The sequence below is a fragment of the Sapajus apella genome, unplaced genomic scaffold (genome assembly GCF_009761245.1).
Source record: "Sapajus apella isolate SASKATOON/1434 unplaced genomic scaffold, GSC_monkey_1.0 scaffold109, whole genome shotgun sequence".
Lineage (NCBI taxonomy): Eukaryota > Metazoa > Chordata > Mammalia > Primates > Cebidae > Sapajus > Sapajus apella.
The window spans coordinates 2,764,212-2,787,423 of NW_022437049.1; the positions used below are offsets into that span (position 1 = coordinate 2,764,212).

The following is a 23,212-nucleotide window of genomic DNA, read 5'->3' on the forward strand; positions in this document are numbered from 1 at the left end:
CTGGTCAATTTTTCCATCTCTGTCATTCTCACACATCTTAATTACTGAAATTTTGTAAGTCTCAATGCCTACTAAGGAAAGCTTCCCACTTTCTCAAGGAGGGTCTTCCTTATCCATGGGCCTTTGCTCTTCCATATAAATCTTATAATGAGCTTGTCAGTTTTCACATAGAAACAGTTGATGTTGATTTTTAATCTATAGATCAACTTGGGGACAAATGACAAACTTCTAGTGGTATGGAGTCTTTGGATCCATGTTCCTAATTTATTTCTCCACTTTAATGTTGTCATTGTTTTTCACTTATATTTTACAAATTCCTCCATGCAGATCTTGTGACTATTTTCTCATTGATTTTTCATGCATAAAACCGTATGCTATGTTATACATAGCATTGGGCCTGTCTCTGCACACTCTGTTCTGTTTCATTGATCTATTTGTCTTTGCCTACGGCAAAACTGCCTTTAATTTCATAGTTGTAAAGTAATTGCTCAATAGGCCTTGTTATCTTAGAGTTTCTCCCTACCCCCAACTTTTGGACTGTAAGATGCCGACCTCTGGTTTAAATGATCATAACACATATTAGAATATAGACCCAATAATGAAGCTTCTCAAGAGAGCATTACAAAGAAACTTTGTTGACCTGTAGCTGCAGAGTTTTAAATTTCATTTAGATTTGGCACAACACTTTATTCAAAAGTATTTATTTCCACAAATTTTTATCCACAGCTAAATATTACAGTGACTATTACAAGCATTTTTTTCTATAAACAAAGGTGTAGTTTACAGATTTGTTCAAAGTGGAAAAATACTTTCATCAGTAGTGTTTCTTCTATGGTGTCAGATTCACCCCTGAATATGATCTGAACTCTTTTGGAGAGGAAGTCCTTCATCTAAATGTCAGTTGGTGGCAAAATGTTATATTTAAATCTGGATTATTCTGAAACAACATCACTTTAGAAAGTAGCTTAGTTTCATTTCTGATTGATCCCCTTTGTTAGAATTAGAAACTTTTTTTTGGACAACAACCTTTTGTACCTAATGAACTTTATAATAATAAAAAACTGTCCTGTGTTTGTCATTGGCATTAACCTCTGTCTACACCCTCCAATTCTCTAATCATGGCACCAGTGGGTACAAAAAGTGAATTATGGTTATTGGGCTCATGTAGCAAATTAACTGGAGAAACTTACCACAAATATTCTCTGAAGAACTACAAGGTCTCACCCCATGTTGTCACCTTTTAGTGACCATTTAGTTATGTAGGCATTATACAAATGCCTCAATTTAGGACACCCTTGCCGTCTTAGTAGATTAAGGGTATGAAAACTTACTTTTGCAGAAGAAATTAATTCTAATTGATTAGTAATGTATGAAGGCTCTAAGTATTTGATGAATTGATGGCAGCAGCATTAATTTATTAAAAATGTTCCAAGTTCCTAGTTTTTTGCTTTTTTTTTTTTTTTAAAGTCTTAAAATTTAGTACTAGGGAAATCAAAGGAAGCAACTCCCACTGACATGCTTCATGGAAAAGGGAAAAAGTCTAGCTTTGGGTCTAATCTGCCTCCCAGGCAAGCCTACAGGTACTGGCACTCTAACTGCTGTGATGAGGATGGCACAGGGAAAACGCATGTATGGAATATGCTTGTCGGCTTCAGCAATGACTCATGTGTACCAACACATTTACTGTAAGTAAACAGATCCCTTATAATACTTAAAACACAAGTTTTTTGATCTATAAATATTTGATTCTTAATATTTAAAATGCTTCTAATGTTTTAAAAGACAAAACTCCACCATGATATCACATTGAACATTAAAATTGTTCCCAAAGCAACACTTATTTCAGAGAACAATTGACAAGTCAGTTATCTTAGTAACTGCTAAAGGCACCTGGTGAGAAAAGTGTCAACTAAATTTTAAATACTAAAAAATTAAAGAGACATCTAATGCAGATTTCAAGCCTTTATGTTGAATTGTTAAAGAGTCATTACTGATGTCATGACACTGATAAGTGTTTGCATTGAAATGACTTTTTAAAATGCAGAGAAAATGCTAACAAAAGATTATAGAGTTCCTCTAAAGATGCTTCTTCTGGCCTCCAAGTATTAAATAAGGCAGATCTAAATATTAAGTACATATAAAGTATACATTTGTTAGTCATCTATAAATTTTAAGTACAATTCCAGTGATATATACCTTTATCTTTTGGAAGAGAAGAACTAAATCTTCCATTTCTTAGGCCAAATGGGCTATTCATAAGGTCCTTCTCTCCCCATTTATTCTAATTGCCAAGGTTTTATTCAATAAGCTCTCGGCACCTAGTGATGAACCACTGACAGCAGAGAGTAGTGGTCAACAGAGACGGAGAGAATGATGGTGTAAGACAGAATATAAGAACTGTAAGCCACTGTATTTGTGGAACCACTGCATGTCAAAAGTCCTTAACATTCTAACAAGGCAATTTTGGTCTTTTAAAATTAAGGACAGTTCTTACATAAGAGACTCAGTTTCAAACTAAAGTGCATCAAAAAGCAAATTATACTTCACAAACAACTTTATAGAGGTAGCCACACACCCAGTTGTTTTAGATTGGCCTTCTAAACAAAGTCAGCATGTGGATCCATGGGTGAGTGTCATGGATGTCAGTGATTATGTAACTATAACTGCAAGAAAAAGGCACAGCTCTACAGATGCCCAAGAGAAGCTGGGATGTCTAATGTGAATGTAGAGGGGATAATGCCTATAATAACCGATTGGAACACAACTGTTAGCAGCCTTAACCCAGGCTAAGGCTGGGTTAAACCCCAGGAGATGTGGCGAATGACTGAGGAAGCTGTGCTCCAATTGCACAGTACAGAAGGTAGCCTGGAGTCTGTTGTGTTTCCAACAGCCTTTTAAGTTGGGTGATTGAGTAAAAGAGTGTGGAGGCAGGGTGTTCTACTTCCAATTCATGGATAAATATTATTTTCTCAATGTAATACAGAGTCTGTTCTTCTATGATTTGCAAACACCATTTCTTCTTATGGGAACAGCATACAGTTATCAAGAAATATGGAAAAGACAGTCAAAAAAATTTGTGGAAAGAATATGTGTTTCTAATTAAATACTTGCTTTTGAAGAGTCCAAAAACAAAGAAAAAAGAATTATAATAGCAGCAAATATCTAAGCCTGTTATATAACTGCATTACTTTTTAAAAAATCCTTATTTCAAAGGAGAGATACAATTTTTGTTTGCTAAAATTTGAAAAATGTTGAAAATAACCTGAAAAGGGAAAGTTGACCTAAGTAAGCCATTTTATTCTCTTAAGAAAAAAAAAAAAAAACCCAACTTTTATATAATAGTGATCCCTGAACTGATTATTTTTGAAGATTTTTTCAGATGATCTGATGTGCAAGATTTCATTGGTTTTACAGTAGAGGATTATGTGATGTTCTTACTGGAGGTTTAATGGCATTAAGAGCTTAAAAGCTTTCATATTGACTTGTTTGGGTTTTACATCTATAAATAAAACAAGTTATCCTTTTCTAATATTTAGCTTATAGGCATTTTTGTGAAAGTTTTGTGGGACTTGGACAGTGTATGGACTAGCATCAGAAAAAAAAACAAAAAACAAAAAAACATTTTCCATCTTCCTCAATTGGAGTTTGGGATAGCAGCATTTTAATCATCTCTTCCATTACACCAAGATGACACAAAAGCATCTGATCACACTGAGGACTGGCACTTCTAATTTTGCTTCAGAAACTGATACTTAACATGTCTGGTCTGGAGGTCAGTTACACCACTGTCTTTGTATAATCAGCCATTAAAAAATATTTTGGGGACATTTCTCAGAAGTTCATCTCTGTATTTTTATTCTTAAAACATGTCACCACAAACATAACCACACCCATGGTTTGCAAACTTCGGGAAATATCAGTATATGTCATTATCATGGTTATTAGTACCATTATTTGTTAAAAGTCCTTTGAAGGCAATTTATGTGACTTATATATATATTTAGTATTTTAATTTAGACATTCTCCAGTTATATGCAAACATCAAAACTAGGTAGCTTCATTTTATAGAATTGGCACCTTTTATATGGCTATGGGGACTGCTTGGTGTCTATAAATTGTTATGTATTATCGGACTAAAATCAAACTTAAAATTTTCCATATTTCAACTGTTTTTATTCTGAGCAGTAAGTACAAAAAATAATGACATAGTTGTGTCTAATTCTGTATAGTTCAGTGCCCTCCACAGGCTATCAATCTCTGATTTGATCTACTTTTATCAGATTTAACAGATCCTTGAATTTACTGTATATACTTCCTTCTTGCTCACATTGGGAATCAAACTAATGCTGGAAACATGCATCTTCAGACTTCATTGAGGAACTCCAGATTGAGACACGCTGGGATGTGGATTGAGTCCATGGTTAGAGAAGATGGATTAAATGGGAACAAAACAGGAAACATGTGCTTGGCATCTAACAGCAATTGCTGAGGGTCATTCCGCTCCTGTAATTGTGCCTGTGGAAAGAATAAGACCATATAAAGTTTGAGTACCCCTAAAAATAGCCAGTTTAAGTGAATTTAAGAGAGTGAGTTGGCATATATGATGGAATTATTTCTAAGACAATTAGGTAGGACTTCAGGACCAGGAGAACGTGATCTCCTTACCCTTGAGGTATTTAGTGGGGAGAGAAGCCCTGACGTAGGCTTCTTGTAGATCAGAGTAAGTACTCTCCCAATTATTTAAACATTTTTCTATATAAGGGAGAATATAAAATACGTCTCAGGGGCAAACCACATGGAGAGGCACTGTAGTGAACTGGCTAAGGGCATGGGTTTTTTCAAGATAGACAGCCTAAGCTCTAATCCTGGCACCACCTGGACAAATTCCTGAACCTTTCTGTGCCTCTGTTTCTTTACCTGTAGAATGGAATGGGAGAGGAGTACAGCACGTAAAATGGCAGAGTAGGGGTTGGTCCCTCCATTGAAGCTGCCATTGAGCTATAAACAACTATAAGCAGTGATTGTCAACTATCTCATAACTCTGGAACTCAACTGGACATTTATAACAACCAGAAGAGTGTTTGATAAAGGGAGAGGCTGCTGATGTTTGCTAAGAGAACTGTGTGTGTGACCCAGCTACTATCCCCGTTTCCTCAGCTCCCCTGAAGCTATGTGGATAGCAGTCCACATTCCTGGAATAGCTAGCTGGTGCCAGGGCAGGCAGTGGGATATTGTCCTCAAAAAATTTGGGGTTGTGCAGTTTGGTTGATCTGGTGGGTCCCAGCAGATGCCTGTCTTGGTTTAGGCATTTCTTGGGATGCAGTGGCTTCCAATACTGGCATCACTTGGAAAATTTAAAGGGGCTGCTTCCTCTCTATTTGAAGCCAGACATTTTGGGAAAAGTACAAAAACTGAAATGAAAAATTCACTAGAGGAGTTTAACAGTAGACTTGAGCAGGCAGAAGAAAAGATCAGTGAATTTGAAGATAAAGCAATTTAAATGATCCAGTCTGAGAAGAAAATAAAAATAACGAGGTAAAAATGAACAGAGCCTAACAGACCTATTGGACACCATTGAATGTACCAACATACACATTACAGAAGTACCAGAAGGAAAAGGGGAAGAAGTAGGCAACAAAATATATGCAGATACAATGCCTGAAACTTCCCAAATCTGATGAAAGACATGTATGTAATCATCCAAGAAGCTCAAAGAACCCCAAGCAGGATAAAGGCAAAGAGATTTCACAATGAGACACATTATACTAAATTGTTAAAACCCTAAGACAAAGAGAGAATCTTGAAGGCAGTGAGAAAGAAGTGACTTGTCATATACAGTTCCAGAAATCCCCATTGATACCCAAGTCCATGGATATGCAAGTACTGCAGTTGGCCCTGCAGAACCCACAGATATGAAAAATTGTCTCTCCATAGTTACAGGTCCCACATCTTGTGAATACTAAATTTTGGATCCATGGTTGGCTGAATCTGCAGATATGGAACCTGTGGATATGAAGGGCTGACTGTATAAGGTACCCTCAAATAAGATTAACAGCTGCTTTTTCATCAAAAATCATTAGGAGGCAGTGGGATGATATAGGTCAAATTGAATTTTCAGATTCAATGCAATACCTATCAACATCCCAAGGATGTTTTTTGCAGAAATCTAAAAAAAATCCTAAAATTCATATCGAACTTCAAGGGATCTTGGCTAGCCAAGGCAATCTTGAAACATAACAAAATTGGCTGGGTGCGATGGCTCATGTCTGCAATCCTAGCACTTTGGGAAGCCAAGGTGGGTGTATCACCTGAGGTCAGGAGTTCAAGACCAGCCTGGCAAACATGGTAAAACCTGTCTCTACTAAAAATGCAAAAATTAGCCAGCTGTGGTGGTGCATGCCTATAATCCCAGCTACTTGGGAGGCTGAGGCAGGAGAATCACTTGAACCTGGGAGGTGGAGTTTGCAGTGAGCCAAGATTATGCCACTGCACTCCAGCTCGGGCAATGGAGTGAGACTCTGTCTTTAAAAAAGAAAAATTGGATGCAGACTTTCCATTTGAAAACTTTTTACAAAGCTATGGGCATCAAAACAGTATGGTACTGGTATATGAACAGACATACAGACCAATAGAATATAATGGCCCAGAAAAATAAACCCTCATATTTTTGGTCAGTTGATTTTTGACAAGGGTGCCAAGTCCATTCAATGGGGGAAAGGACAGTGTCTTTGACACTGGTGCTGGGACAACTGTGTATCCACAAACAGAATAATGAAGTGGGACATTCACCTTACACCATATACAAAAATTAACTCAAAATGGATCAAAAACTTAAAGGGAGCTAAATCTGTAAAACTCGTAGAAACGTTGGGGAAAGTATTTATGGTTCTTAAAAATGACATCAAGAGCACTAGAAACAAAAATATACATAAATTTGACATCCTCAAAATTTAAAACTTCTCCATCAAAGGACACTATCAAGAAAGTGAAAAGACAACTCACAGAATGGGAGAAAATGCTTGTAAATCATATCTGATTTAATGTCCAGATTATACAAATAACTCCTACAACTCAATACCAAAAATCTGATTTAAAAATGAATTAAAGACTGGAATAGATATTTCTCCGAAGAAAATACACACATGGCCAATAGGCACATGAAAAGATGCTAATCATCAGAGAGATACAAATCCGAACCACAGTGAGATACCACTTCACATCCATCAAGATGGCTATAATTTTTAAAAGTTGGAAAATCACAAGTGTTTGTGAGGATGTCGGGAAACTAAAACTCTCATGTATTGCTGGTGGGAACGTAAAATGGTGTAGCTGCTGTGGAAAAGTTTGAGGTTCCTCAAAAAGTTAAATACAGAGTTACCATATGACACAGTAATTCTGCCTCTAAATATATGCCCCCTGTTGGAACTGAAAAGAGGATCTCAGCTACTTTTGTGCAACAATGTTCATAGCAGCATGATTCCCAATAGCCAAAAGGTGGAAACAGTGCATTTCCATCAACTGATGGATAGACAGAATGTGATAGACAAAGGGAATATTGGTCATTAAAAAAAGGAATGAAGGAATGAAGTTCTTATGCATGCTAAGTAAATAAGCCAGACCCAAAAGAATATCTCATGATTCTACTTATGTGTGGTATCTAGAATTTACATATAATTTACATATAGAAGCCTACCCAGGGTTGAAGAGAAGGGGGAATATTATTTGCCCAAATGGGTAGTGTTTCTGATGATGAAAGAATTTTGAAAATAGTGGTGATGATTACGTAATATTGTGAATATATTAATGCCACTGAATTATACACTTAAAAATAGTTAAAATGTAACACACAGACTCCAAAACAATGGGATGGGGAAGAGTACCATTCTCATAAGGTTGTGAGGATTAAAGGAGTTAACAGGTGTAAAGAATGGAGTACCAGCCGGGCACAGTGGCTCATGCCTGCAATCTTAGCACTTTGGGAGGCCTAGGCGGGTGGATCGTGAGGTCAGGAGTTTGAGACCAGCCTGGCCAAGATGGTGAAACCCCATCTCTACTAAAAATACAAAAACTAGCTGGGAGCAGTGGTGGGCACCTGTAATCCCAGCTACTTGGGAGCCTGAGGCAGGAGAACTGCTTGAACTTGGGAGGCAGAGGTTGCAGGAAGGTGGAAGTTGCAGTGAGCCAAGATCACACCATTGCATTCCAGCCTGGCAACAGAGCAAGACTCTGTCTCAAAAAACTAACAAAAACACGGTGTACCATCATTGGCACACAGTAAGTGCTATATTTGCTGTTCTCGGTTTTATAACATACTCCTTTGTTCCTCCTGCCCATGCATTAACCCTTAACCTGTAAACCATGACTTGCTGATAGGAGCTGTACTTTTACAAAAGTCAGTCGGGTTAACTGTGGGTGTACTGCCAAAAGGAAAACCAATATAACCTAATTTTGTGAAAACACCATTTATTTTTCTTAAACTTTGAAACAAGCCATGGTCAGTAAACACATAGTACCATTTGGAAAGTGCTGGGAAATAGTTTTACAGAATGAAGTCAACAGTTTGAGCATGGTATTGTCAGATGGCTCTATAGTGGCAGGGAAACCTGGAATTGCCCATGTCTTCATCCATTACCTGAATTATGAATAGAAAGCATGACTTAAATGTCTAGTACTCATGTGTTTGGCATCTTGAAAGTTGGGCCAAAATTTTAAAGTAATTTTAACCATTTGAAAAAGAGGTGTGAAATAATGGGAGAAAAGTTTAAAGAAGAGAAAGATATTTAGGGAGGAATAAGCAACAAGCCTCATTAATTCAAGATTCTTAGTGATGGCTCTGCTGTGGCCTGGCAGAATGATTCTCTGGGATTGCTGACAGCTCACACACAGCCCACTCAGGTTTGCTACATTTATTACCACGAACCAATCACAGGGTATATGGAAATGTACGTAAAACGTGAAATGGCAGGAGGCTCTGGGAAAAAAGTCATCTTTGTAGCACTTAAAGGCCCTTGAATTTCTCCGCATTAGTTAGATGTGACAGTACACTTCACTCTCTAAAGGGTTTGAAGAAATTTTAGAGAGTATAAAAATGGGAAAAGAAAGTGAAATGTTACCTATATTATCACAATTTAACAGCAAAAGGCATGTATACATTTAATCAATTAAAATTTACAAGGTGGTCATTTCACAGAAATCCTCCTGTGAATGCTTTGGTGAGTTTAACAACCTCAAATTTACATTTTTAAAGGTCAGTATAAAGCTATAAAAAAATCCATCACCCCAAGCAAGGTTTGCTTTAACAAGTAACTTGTCTTTATCACACACATGAGTTCACATGTAGGAGGGTGGGACTGACTGTTCACCATTTCTTCTGAGCATTGTATAGGTGGAAACAGAACATAAAGCTATAGCTCACACAAAAAATCTTTTGATAGAACGCGAGTTACCGAAGTTGATGACTGAGGAAGATTCAGAATGTGTGCGTATTTTCAGAGAATATTTCAGCTTAACCTCCATTACATTTTTCCTTTGTCCTTAATCCATTAAACCTGCAGTATGACTTGCCATATATTTTTTGACCTGAATTCTCATAAACAGTGGGGTTGCCAATTTATGAGCAGTTATAGTTCTCCCTCTAATATGTGTCTCAGATATTCAAAACCAAACAAGACTTTCTAAACTTGCACTTTTGTGTAAATTATCAACCCTCTATAAAAATCCATATAGCGGGTCCAGGGTCAGATATCTCAGTGGCTTCTGTCATCCACCTCTCATCATTCAGCAGCTGACTGAGAGAAGCCTAACTGGGTCCTTTCTGTCAGTGTCACCCACAACCTAGCTGTTATGTTCATGTTGGTGAGTCTCTGCCTGCCTCACTCTGTGTCCTGTGTCTTTAACAACTGGCAGTGTTTCTGTCATTGCCCTTGGGAGAACAGCCTTTAGTCTGACTAGGCACCACTTCCCAGACCTTTGGTCTCTTTTCCCTGCTTAGATGCCAGGCTAAAGTCCATTAAGGTTTTGGCCATGGCTCCTTTCAGACTCCTTTTCAGTTGTTTTCAGGGCTCTCTAAATCTCTGGATCTACATTGAAACACTATAAGGAGCTCTGAATAAAATCCCAGGAGTGTTCCAAAGGGAACAGCTTCTTGTACAAAGCTCCATGTTTCCTCACACTCCTTCAGTGTCTTTGATAAACCTCCATTTGGTTCCCTTTTCCCTGACTCTCCCTCCTCTGCTCACTTCCCCCTGCACCCTTTTTTAGTCCTTGTTTCTGAGGTCATTTAAAAGTTTGAGAAAGTGCTCTGTCTCCCGGGGTGCTCCCACAGGTAATCATGGGAGAAGTGTGCCCCGTTTTCTGAGTCACTGCGACATGACTATCATTGCAATACTGTCACAGTAAAGGTCAGGTGCTCTGCCAAAATCGCCTTAGGCTCAGCTTGAGGAAGCTCAACTTTAAGTAAAAAATTCCCAACATCTTAAGAACAGACAGATTTAAATAACTGTTTTCCCTAATACGTTTTCTTTCAAGCATTTTCCTGAAAGCAAATATCATGTCTTAGACAAAGATTTAAGAGCTCAAATTGTTTTCTTTAAATAACATTTTGTAGTTCCATTTATGGTTAGGGCTGATATTCTGCTTACATTGTTAATTCCATTTGGTGCTAATAGTTTGGTAACATGCTAGTGGTAAATTATGCTTAGACTATGTCTGTAATCTGAGAGGCAGAGATTATAAAAGTTGAGTTTTCTGTGTGTAAATACGAAGTTACTCATGGGTGATATGGTTCATGTTTACCTAAACAGAAAGCCTAGGAATATAAAGGTCTCCTAGCATATAATGTAACTAGTATTTTAGTAATAAAGAGAAGCAAGGTTGAAATCCAAATTTTCAACTTCCTTTATAGTCTTAGACTAGGACTTTATAAAATTAACATTTTAAAACTTACCTGGATCGTTCGTATAAAGGCCACTGTTACTCGTTCTTCAAATTCATTCAGGGGAGTATAAAGGTTTAAAATTTTGACAATCTGTTGGGGTAAAAACAGAATTTAGCACAGCACTAAATGAACATGAGACAACTTTTGAACTTTAAATAATATGGGAAATTGGGACGAGAGTACGATCCTCTTTAGACAAGGCCCACAACACAGATGGAGCTGGACTGATCTTCACACTTGGAGCCTGCATCCAGATAACTAGAGCCCACAGCTTTGCTAGGTGGATCTAAGCCCTCTCACTGAATTCATGTCTCGTGTAAACCCACCTGACCCTCCCCACTATGGTCACTGGTATACACAATGGGAGGCGTTTAGAATGCGGTTGCCTGGAATCCTCAGCCTCTTATCTACTAGTAATTTAAAGGTTTCTTCTGAAGAGTACTGGAGATCTTACCTTAGATGAGAAAGGTCTTGTTAACATCTAACTACCCCGTCCCCCAAAATTGTTTACAAATGAGAATTTGAACAGGAGATACTCTTTTGTCTGCCTACCAATGATTTGGTGGAAGTAGGCTGCCCAAATGCAATGCCAGCTACATTCTAGAAGCAAACTTATATAAGTGAAATGTATTTAAAAGGGAGAAAAATGTGGCTGGGTGAGGTGGCTCACATCTGTAATCCCAGCACTTTGGGAGGCCGAGGTGGGTGGATCACCTGAGGTCAGGTGTTCAAAACCAACCTAGCCAACATGGCGAAACCCCGTCTCTACTAAAAATAAAAAAAAATTAGCTGGGCATGGTGGCAGGTGCCTGTAATCCCAGCTACTTGGGAGGCTGAGGCAGGAGAATCGCTTGAATCCGGGAGGCGGAGATTGCAGTAAGCCGAGATTGTGCCATTGCACTCCAGTCCCAACAAGAACGAAACTCCGTCTCAAAAAAAAAAAAAAAGAGAAAAATGTTTGAAGACTTTCTATAAATGTGTACAAAAGGAAGCAGTTTTCTTAAGAGTTCAATATTTAATCTTTTAGTAGCTAGTGGAGGAGGTAAGGAAAAGTTAACTTTGCTATATTAAGATGTGTTTACTTTTCTGTACTGAGTTTGGATTTTGTTATTTATATTTTAGGGACTAGCAACATGTCTGCAACTGACTCATAGTTACACATTTTTTAGGGAAAAGGAAAGTAACATTTGAATGCCCCTAGGTTACTAATGACTTCGTTTAAAACAATATAAATGGAGTGTGAGTGAAAATGTGACCATATTGAAATTAGTTTTAAATAAACCGGTTTTTCTTAGAGTTGTAAAGAAAGCAAATACCTGATGCTGCCAATTTCTGAAAATTTATAAATTTCTACATAAGAAATAGTCCAGAATTCATTATATTTTAAAAAGTTTTTACCTAAGCTTAATGTTTTGTGGGTTTGCTACCTTATCTTTTTAAGTGAGTAAGAGGGATAGGGAGACTAGAAAGCAGTATGCATGGCATCTTGTTTCACAGACCAAATGGTCTTTGGTTCACCTAGGAATATCCCATCAGCTGCACTTCAAAATTGTATCATTAGGGGTACATAACGGGTGGGAGTGCGACACTAACAAATAACCACTAACAAGAACGGATTTGGAGTGGACACCAGTCTTGCTTGGAATATCATGGTTGACAGAGATGCAGAATGATTATACCTGCTGGGTGCTAAGGGAGGTACACAGGGAACAGATGCCCTCTGCATCCTCCTGCGTTTTCTTCTTTAATTGGAGGAGCTGGGCTGCTTGGATCAGAGGTTCCATGGTCTGAGCTGCTCCACTCTGGTGAAGGTTTCTTCCCCGAAGCCACTCCTCAAGCTGACTTATATTGTACCTTAGCCATAGGCAGAAAGCAAGCTGTGTTAAGCTGGTCCTCCTAATTCACCAAGAAGGGGACACCTGTTGTGTTTTACTTGTAAGCTGCAGCTAGTGTCATTATTTATCTCACATGGTTAAAAAGCATGGCAAATGCCTTGCATTCAGGAACTATTTGTTGAATAAGGAATGAATAAATGAATGAGTAGGTACATAAAATCAAGCCAAGATGAAATACCTGAAGTGTCTACATAAGGTAGTGGTGAAAAACAGGCATTAAATATACTGAATTGTAAGTATTTAAACATTCACCACCGTATTTATACTTCTGTGTGAGTCTTCATGCCTGTTAACTCATTGAGTTTTCTCTCTGACCTATCTGCTTTGTATTTAGTCTTTAACTTAGAGTATGTCAATATCTTTAAGCTTTGAACTAATTTGTTTACCAAGTCACCATCTCAGTGTTCGATGGATTTCACCAACAGATAAAAAGGTGATGGATCTGAGTCACAGACTGATGGAGACAAGGATTGCCAATTAGATTTGGATTTCATTTTTAGAGACAGCAGTCTTGTGTCCTGATTCTAGCCGGAGTCAGTGAGAGCCCACTCTATCTGTGTTGTTGGGGGGTGCTCCTCTCTTACCTGAGTTGCATGCCTGTGCTCCAAGAGCAGACATCCTTCCGTAGGAGCAGGTTGTTAAGAGTCACTGCATTGATCATGTAGAAGAGCTGTTTGAATACCTGCAGGATGATCTCAGGGTCCAAGCCCTGGTCACACATGACTGTATGAAAGGCATTCATCTGGCGGATGATAGCTTCCAGGCAGTATGAGTTATCCCCATCTGCCATGCTGGAAGAGCGTTTCCGGTAGCCGGTGGGCTTCACACCAGATAGACCCTGAATGCTCTCATTTTCCAACATGGCAGAAACTGAAAGAAAAGCACAATTAGGGAAGCTTGCATTCCCCATTAACAATGCAAAGCTCATCGGACCACTCAGATCATTTAATGCTCGGGGCTTTAGCAGTGATACCATCTAGAGGTGCGCAATGTTGACCTGCTCAGGAACTTACAACAATTGGCAAAGAATTTCTAATGTGTTGATTTCCATATGGAATAAAACAACTGTGGACAGCATTTTCACTTAAATTTATTGGCGATGAGACAAAGGTGATGGGCGTGTACCAGCTCAATCCGGTACTGCCTGTCCTAAAGTCCACAGGTCGAGAATTGAGCAACTTGGGAGTCGCCCTGACCCTGCCACTGACTATGTAAATATGAGTGTCATTGGTCTGTCATACCTACTGTGTAACTTACCTGTGCACTAGGGGCTTTATGTTCAGTATCTCTTTCAATCTTGCAACAACTCTATGAAGTACTACCCATTTTTTTTTGTTTGTTTTTTTGAGATGAAGTTTCACTCTGTTGCCCAAGCTGGAGTGCAGTGGCGCAATCTTGGCTCACTGCAACCTTTGTCTCCTGGGTTCAAGTGATTCTCCTGCCTCAGCCTCCCAGAGTAGCTGGGACTACAGGCACACGCCACCATGCCTGGCTAATTTTTATATTTTTAGTAGAGATGGGGTTTCACTATGTTGGCCAGGCTGGTCTTAAACTCCTGACCTCGTGATCCACCTGCCTTGGCCTCCCAAAGTGCTAGGATTATAGGCGTGAGCCACCACACCCGGCAGTACTACCCATTTTTACAAGGAAGTTGAGGCATAAAGACGTTAAATAACTTGCCTGAGGTCACACTGGTACGGAGTGGCAGGGCTGGATTTAAACCCAAGTCTGTCTGACTCCAGAACTGGTGCTATTAACCGTCACATTAATCTGAGTATCTCCAGCTTGATATGTCAGTTTTCCCTCTGTCTGGTGCCTTATAAAAAGATTTCCAGACAGGAAGGAGGGTTTGGAATAAACCTCATTTCAAGTAATGTATTTCTAGATTGGTCCTTCTTGCGATTCACCCATAACCTACTTGTGTTGTAAGAACCTGGAGAAAGCATGGTGAATGGGTCCAGGTACAGTTTCCTTCCCAGCCTTTGCAGAGCACAGTGAATAACGCATCTACACAACATTTTGTGAAAATACAAAAATTAGCCGGACGTGGCGGCACGTGCCTGTAGTCCTCACTACTCCGGGAGGCTGAGACAGGAGAATTGCTTGAACCTGGGAGCAGCAGAAAATGTAACTGCTCTCATTTCTCGATTCTGATTTCATGTTCAGTGCCCAAATACACTGCTTGGTTCAAAGCAAGTGTCTAATAAATACTGCTGCATCGTGCCTACTGCTGTATCCTTTTGCATGAACACACTTCTGCTTTCTTTTTTCCATGAATCAAGTTCATAATAGGTTAAGAGGGGTTTTTCACTGTATATGCATTTGTACCTTTGAGTTTATATTTATTATGTATTAAAATTAATTTGGAAAAATACAACATATTACAAAAAGAGAGAAAAAGGAGAAGTCCTCTACGCTTCTTGCCCTGTGTCAAATACCCTAGCATTGTTAATTTTATGGGATTTCACAGCTCTTTTTAAGCACGATATACACCCCTCAGTTCTGCCTTCACTGTGAAGGTTCCGTGGCTAATATATCTGGGTCCCGAAAGGCAGAGGGTGCTGACCACATCTTCCCCTCATTTCAGACCCCATGATGAGTGATGGAGCTTTCCTGCTGCCAGCTTACCTATCATCGGCTGTAACATGCCCTCCGCAATTTTAATGAGCTGCTGGTAGATCTGAATGGAAAGGTCACTCAGCACCTGACGGTATTCGGTGAGGTCAAAGTTCTTAAGACAGTGTTCATTCTGCTTTGCAGTGTTCTGAGTCATGAAGCCCTGCAGAGGGAGAGGCATGCACTACTGAGATTCTGTGGTCTGCTAGGCCCAGCACCACTTCTGGGACTCTGTTAACTTTAGTCATCTATTTGGTGGGCGGGGGGCCTACCAACGTCCTCTCTATGTAGATTATGTTTTACAAAACCCTGTCATTTCTTTGAGGCCTCACTGATGACCCTTGAATTTCAAGATAGTAGAAAAACTCAACATGAGAGAGAAGGCCTGAATCGTTCAGTCCAAATCCCCGAAGTGAAGTGATTTCCCTATGGTAGGAAAACCCAGGTTGGTACCAGGTCCAGAGAAAGGGATCCCTGCTCTCTAACTTCGTCCAGTGCTGTCCCCAATATACCCAGTCCCCCTAAAGTGTTAGATGAGATGCAGCCTCTAAAGGAGTGTGGCCATGGGCCAAATGATATGTTTGTATAGGGGAAAATTTTATACAGATTCTATCTCTGGGTATCAGAATGAACAGATGAACTAAAATGATTTCATAGCTACAGCAGTGTGTCCTCTTAGCTTTCTGTATTAATCAGATGAAATAACATGTAAGTTAAGAGAACTGCTGATATCAGAAGGACTCATGTGACCAATGTCCTTTTCAGTCGGGACAAGGGAGAAACCAAGAACAGCCAAAAAGATTAGTGCTTCCAAAAGTGTGACCATCTTCAGGAAGGCTTTTTGTCCTGTGTCAAATACAAAGCCATCTTAATAAGAACAAAACCAGGCAGAAGAGGGGATAACTGTAATCATGGAGATAGATTCATTCATTCTTCCTTTTTTTTGGACTACACGGATCTGGTTATGCTGTGGTTCAGGTCTCGCCCCAGAGAATATAAGCACCTGAAGCAACAGCCTAATGTAATGGAGTTCTAGGTCCTGCCCTAGCCTTATTTAGAATGTATATAACATTGGGTAAAGTGATGGACCTCAATGAAATAACATTACATGTAGTTCTATGCTTCAAGTAAATGCTTGGATATTATGATTTTGTAACAGAAGGCATGTGGTTTGAAATGGCCATTTCTTCAACCTTTCACCCATCCCTTTTATAATAAAAGCAGGCCATCAAATGCAGTTCTGGTTCTTAGGAGAGAGATGGAGTCAAGCGAGCCATGAAGAAGGTAAGAATGGAAGGGCACATCCTCTTATAATCCAGGGAGAAGGGTCTGTCAGAATTGGTTCTGGCACAAAAGATGGAATAAAGCTTTAAAAATGGTCACACTATTTTGGTTTACACTATGCCTTGACCTTGGGAAGGGTAGATGGTGGGTTATGTGAAAGGAAGCAGAGGAAATATCACAAAGACCTACAGGAATCTGTGAGTGAGCATGTCTGAAACGACTTGGGATTCTCACCAGAGAAACAAGAATGGAAACAAGTCACATATTACTAAGTCATTGGGCAGAGTGCAGAGCACTGGAGAAGTTCTTTCAGGGACCAAAGCTGGGAATGTGAGTTCCAGAAAAAGCTGGGCCTTACAGGTTCAGTGTGGAATGTGAAGTGATGGGGTCAGTTGGGCCTCAGGTCAAGGAATCCAATTTGGATAAAGGCATGGAGCTGGGCCTCCAGGCTAGTTTGTACATATGTAGTTCTGATTATGGGTGCCTCTTTTCTTGTGGCCATCTTTGTCTACCTTGAAATGGACAGATAATTTGGATGGCTTAGGAGACAGGTGACCCACTAGGCAACTGAGCTTCCTGCCAGTATGCATTGCAGTGGGGCTCTTCTAGAGCTGCTTAAGAAGTAGAAGGTTACAAGGTTTTCATGGAGACTCCCAGGGCCTCTATGGATGACAGGTTATGAAGACTCTACTTACATAATCCAGGAGTGCTTTCTGAGGCCCCTTGGGCTCACCAAGGCCTCCTGGAGGGAGGTCTCCTGTGGCTGGCTTTATTCCTGCTTCCTGCCACCAGGTATGATAAGGTGTGCCCATGGTCTGAGGTCCCCAAGGGTGATCCGAAGACCCCACTGACCTCTCCTGAGGGGATACAATGCACTTCTCAACTGCATTTGGATGAAGAAGGGACATTTCCTGGGTGGCCAACTCCCCACTCACCTCATCCCCGCTGTACTGCTTCAGACAGTGAAGAAGGCGGCAGGTGTTGGATAACCAGAATGATGTCATCTCAAAGTCATCATTGTGCTTCTGTGAAAAGAAAAGGACATCCCCAGCTCTAAGTGGCTCCTGTCTGGTGAGATGCTTCCTCGGTACCTCTCTCCTCACATTTCCTACTCTTATCCAGCGTTCCTGAGCAGCCCTGAGGGTGGGTAAGGCACTTGCCAGTCACGGGAATGAGACCCATTGCTGAGAGGCTGTGTGACTAATCCTCTGCCAACAAGGATGTACACGGAACCCCTGTCTTGGTCCCCTGATCAGTGGTGCACATACAGCTGCACTTCAAAATTGTATCATTGACACACAGAAAGGACAGGCCGCCTTCCATGGCTGAAGAATGAATGCAAAGCTGAGTGACAGATGAGGCTCAGCCCTGGGCTCTCGTCTAACTGCCTGGGTCAGCTGGCTCTGTTTCTAAACTGCCGGTTACCCGATACAAAGGATTCTAAAAGAGCATGACAGCAAAATATTTTGGTGTACCATTTATCCAGAGGACAGATGTGTCATGCCTTTAACTCTCTAGAAAATGGCTACAAACACTAACTAGGTGAAAAAGCCTGCTCAGCAACCCAGACAGCTATGAGACAGCTGCTGCATTAAAACTGATGGCCTCATGCAGCTCATTCTGTCAAGTAAGTGTTATTATTTAAATGTCACAATGGTATGAGGTACGACAAAAAAAAAATAACAATGAGGTTGAATAGAGAGTGACTGGTGGGGCTGGGACATGCTCTTTTAGCTTGGAATTAGGGAAGGCTTTCCTAAGGAAGTGACATTTGCGTCAGCCTTAAACTGGCCTAGACTGGCCCAAGATTCCAGCCGGATGGTGCTCATGAAAGAGGGTCAAGGCTAGAGACACAAATCTGAGAGCCACTAGCATGGAGATGTATGCTTTAGAGCCGTGAGTGGATAAGATCGCCTGCGGACAATGCAGCTACTGAGGGCAGGAAACCAGACTTAAAGGCTGGCTCTGAAATTCTTAGAGTAGCAACCAGCAGCTCAGTGGACCCCAGAATTGGTCTGGACTCAGAGCGTTTGAGAATGGCTTGTATCCTGGAAGCAGTAGTGTGTGAGAACTAAGACAGCCTCTAAGAGCAGTAACACTCGGGGCACAGGCCTGCTAGAAGGTAGAAACCCCTCTTACTGAGGGCTCATCTCCCTCAAAAATCTCACCTCCCACTGCCTGGCCCACACCCTGGGTGGAAAGGCCTCACCTCCCTGCAGGCCTGTTTCTCAGTGGCAGCACTGCATTCACCAAGAGCCTTTTGCCTTCAGGTGGCATCCCTGAGCAACTTTAACAGCCTGAGGACAGCCCTGTCCCATGGGCTGCCTTACCTTGGAAGGTGATGAATGTCACAGACCTCCCTGTGTTATCCCCCAGGGAAGCAAGCATTCAAGAAAGGTGGAGAGGGCCCATGTTCCAGGGGTGTCCCCAAACTTGGTCCAGGGCGAGGCCCACACACCCATGGCAGCAGCAGGATGTCTCCCTAACATTTCTGGCAGTGGGCAGGCCAAGGCTTCTGTAGGCACTGGGCATGTCTGGAGGCTCAGCAGGGAGGGGCTGGAGGGCTCCCTGCACCAGAGTCCTGGGCTTCCTGCCATTGCTGGGCTTAAGCATCCTTCTCTGGGGACTGCCAGGTATCGGGTTACATGGATGCTTCTGTGCCTCATTTACCTTCAAAGTTGGAGCCTCGGGAGAATTCACTACAGCCAAACCCAGACACAGAGAAGCAATGGTAAGTGGCTGGCTTTGCCCACCTATCACAAACCATGATCTTCTGCAGAGGCCGCTTACCTTCAGGACTTTTTTAATGCCGTTGATGGTGGAGGTCAGCAGGGCGTGCACCTTGAGATCGTCGTTGGTGTAGTCTGCGTGCCGGATGCACATGTAGAGGATGTAGGCGGGGAGACAGGGCACGGCACCCGACAGCATCTGGGGCTTCAAGTCTAAGCGCAACGGCAGCAGCAAACGGGGAGGCGGTCAGAATCCTCATCTGAATAGAGCCGTGTTCAGTATCTCCCCATAGCTCATCTAGTAATAGAGGTCTCAAAGAGGATTGGGAGAGAAGCCACCCAGGGTAAACAAGCTGCTGAGCCTGCCTAGCAGTAGTTTCAGACACCGTGGTTAAAAACCCAAACAAACAAAACCACACTCCTAATTGTCTGCACTACAACACTCAAACAGGATTCTAACACCTCAGGCTTATAACACGGAGGAAAAGTGCCTGCAAGTTACACGATGCGTTGGTCCGCTGCCAACAGGGGCCCATGGCAAAAGGAAGGCTGAGGACAGGATGTAGCTCCCACACCGGGCAGGAACGCCTGATTCTTGGTCATCACCACGTCCAGAAGGCGAGGGCTAGCTCCAGAATTAGACAAATTGTATGTTCCCAAAGACAGGGCCAACATCCTGAGGACTGGGGAGGCTGCAACAACCTCCGGCCCATCAGTTAGGAACAAATTACCCAGCAGTGCTTGCCCAACCTCACAGCCGAATAGACGAGGCAGGCCCCGACCCGTCCCCAGTGCCGCTGCTCGGCATGCATCTCTCCGGCCACTTTTGTACTTCCCCCAACTGCTCTCCTCTGTATCCCACACTCCTGCCCCTGCCTGGGCAAGGGCTGCTCTGGCTGGACTGGAAGGGCCTTGTGAGTCTCCCCATTAACTGCAGACTCAGCTTTTGGTCCTTTTTGCAAAAGGCCCTAGAGGACAGGAAGCAGCTGTCAGACTGTTTTCTATTCCAGACCACACAAGGAGAGCCAGGCTTAAGGTGGTAGGAGCCAGGTGGTGGTAGGAGCCCAGAGAACTGGGGGGAAGGCCAAAGGCAAGATGACAGGTGAGAATGGGGCGTGAGCACAAGGCCCCAGGGGTCTCACCATAGCCCTGCTGTGTCTGCAGCCCTTGTTCTTTACACTCATACCCTCCCAAATGAGGCCTCATGAGCCACCTCTAGGCTCAGAATGGCGATGAAGGGAGGCCACCTCCCTCCCACCTGCAGGTGGCAGAATCCCTGCAAACCTTCTACCAGGCCCGTCCTGAGCTGGGCTCTGTTGCCAGCAGCTCCAGTTGGTATTTGGTTTATACCATCCCTGCTCCAACACATTCTTCTTGTTAAATGCTAACTGTATGCCGTAATACTCTTGAGTACACGGTAGACATTTGGGCATTTTATAGGTCCAATAGATGGCTGTGGATCAGCCATTGGCTCTAACTAGAGTGCTAGTCACATTTAGCCAGGAAAGTATATTTTGTAGGCCCAGACTTCCAATCCATAAATTGGTACTTCAGGCTTGTCCTATGTGCAGATTACAAACAACCTGTCCTGCCTTGGTATGTTCTACTGTGACTGAATAAAGCTTGTTTGGGCTCCCCAGCTAAATGTTAGCATCTTGGAGAACAGGGACCATAACACTAGTTTTATTTCTCCTCCACAGCAACTGGTCAGTACCAGGTACCTAAGAGGTAGGTGGTCTGCGGTCAAGTTTTGGCATTTGTTTGGAAGGGGTCTTTTGGAGTGAAGATGACTACAGGGTTTTCCCAGGCAGCTCAGCAGGAGATGACCTTGCCTGGGGCCACCTGAGCAAGGGTCATCTCCTGCTGATGGCAGGGTTTTCTCCATGAAAACCCTGGCGAACGGCAGGAGCGAGCCACCTGTCTGACACAAGCAGCCTTATTTATTGAACATTTCATTCATCAGAGATGAAAGGTTTGTTCCTAATTGCGCTTGAACAAGATGCAGTCTGTTTAAGGAAGTTTAAGATAAACTTAAGTCACATTTAATTGCTGGACAACTGAAGAGGAAATTAAGTTTTATAAAAGAGAAAAATACATCTAAGAAGCAGGCTACTAAAAACACACAAACCAAACAGCTGGTGTGAATCTGTTTAAGGCAGATGTCACAGTCTGTTCTTCCTGGGTCCCTCGGCCCTAGGCACAGTGATCAGCAGAGCTGGACTTCAGTCTAACATAAGTTTCTCCAAAATAATGCTCACCTCTTATCTGAACTTCAGATGATCCTGCAAAAGCTACCACTCCTTTGAACTCCTCACATTTGAGAAGCATTTTGCAGTTTTAACTCAGCACTTTTGTCTTTGTCACACTTCACATCATGGGGCAGGCAGGTCAGTGTCATCATCCCCATTTCACTAAGGTGCCAGGGAGAAGGGAGCTGCTGGCTCAGGGTCCAGAGGATCAGACCACTAAAGGCTGCACTTTTTTCACACAGGACTCTCTCCTCTAAGGCTCTTCCTGGCTCTGCAGGGGGCTGCTGGACTGCGTTGGCACAGAACAGGGAGGTGGCCTGTTGCAGCCAGATGGGAAATGAGACTGGAGGGGAGGGAGCTGGTACGACTTGCAAAGTAGCAATGGGCACAAGGCTGAGTAAGTTACACAGGTGATGCAGACTCCCTCCAGCCCCTTGCTGAGCAGCCAGGAGGGACCCAGAGGGTGGCGGGGTAGGGGCAGGGGGGCTCCTCTTTTCACAGAGAAAACCCTGCCCTCTTGGCAGCTAGCATGGAAGGTTTTTCAGTTCTAAGAGTCCAGCTGGGGGAGGGATTCTGAGCAGTGGCTCTCACAGCTGCCTGGTAGCCCTGGGGAGCTCGTGAGGGTGGAAGGCAAGTAGGTCAGCCCTGATTCAGCCATATGCCTGGATGAGAAACTGCAGATGATAACAAGGACAGTAAAAGCCAACCCTGATGAACTTTCACAAATGCGACCAGGGTGATTCCGGACAGACTGCATGAACTCAGCGTTCCTCAGACTTTAATGAGCCTGTGAATGTCCCTTGGCATCTTGTTACATGCATTGCGATCCAGGAGGCCCGGCGTGGAGCCCGAGATTCTGCATCTCTCACCCCTTCCCAGGTGATGCTGATGCTGCTGGTCCAGGGACCATGTGTGTGCAACGAAATACGAACTTTCATTCTCACAACTCCATGCCAGTGGCACAATCCCCTTTCCTGGGCTCTACACAGGAACATTGGTGAGTAGCACAACCACGGCCACATGTGTCTAGTTAGGAAAGAACCCAGGTCTGAACACAGCCCACATGATTCCAGAGACCAGGCCCACATGTGCTGTACCACACAGCACTTATAAACTGTGAAGTCCTAACCAAACAGAAGGAATCTGAATCCCTGATCTGCTGCTTCCCAGCTGTGTGACCTAGGCAAGTTACTAGAGCAAGTCTGTTTCCTTCAGTGTAAAATGAGAAGGCAGCAGTTCTGACTTAAAGGGAGGTTGCGAGGATTCAATGAGGGATGAGGGTGATGTGCCCGGCAGAGGACCTGGCAGCAGCATGTGCTCCAGAAGCATGAGGTGCCATCGTTGCAAAAGCGCCGTGGCCCATACAGAGCTGCACCAAGGAAAGGGGGCCGTGGCTGCTGCTGGGGAAAGCATGTGGGTGGCCCCCCTCCCACTTGTTTCACAGGCAGAACAAAGAAGCAGTGGGTCTCCATCAAGAACAGCAGCTGGAGACAGCAGGAGTTG

General features: G+C 42.5%; 1 protein-coding gene across 2 annotated transcripts in view; it reads right to left on the reverse strand.

The window, feature by feature from the left end:
• Nucleotides 1-685: 685 nt before the first annotated feature.
• MYO5B (myosin VB) overlaps nucleotides 686-23,212 on the reverse strand; it is a 390,244-nt gene continuing 367,717 nt past the window's right edge. For both annotated transcript variants that reach the window (XM_032259434.1, XM_032259433.1), the window contains 7 exons: nucleotides 19,522-19,673; nucleotides 17,667-17,756; nucleotides 15,460-15,610; nucleotides 13,416-13,701; nucleotides 12,616-12,790; nucleotides 10,946-11,026; nucleotides 686-4,515 (listed from right to left, as the gene is read on the reverse strand). In XM_032259434.1, coding sequence (XP_032115325.1) covers nucleotides 4,363-4,515; nucleotides 10,946-11,026; nucleotides 12,616-12,790; nucleotides 13,416-13,701; nucleotides 15,460-15,610; nucleotides 17,667-17,756; nucleotides 19,522-19,673 — 1,088 coding nt within the window. In that variant the 3' untranslated portion in view covers nucleotides 686-4,362. The remainder of the gene's footprint in view (nucleotides 4,516-10,945; nucleotides 11,027-12,615; nucleotides 12,791-13,415; nucleotides 13,702-15,459; nucleotides 15,611-17,666; nucleotides 17,757-19,521; nucleotides 19,674-23,212) is intronic.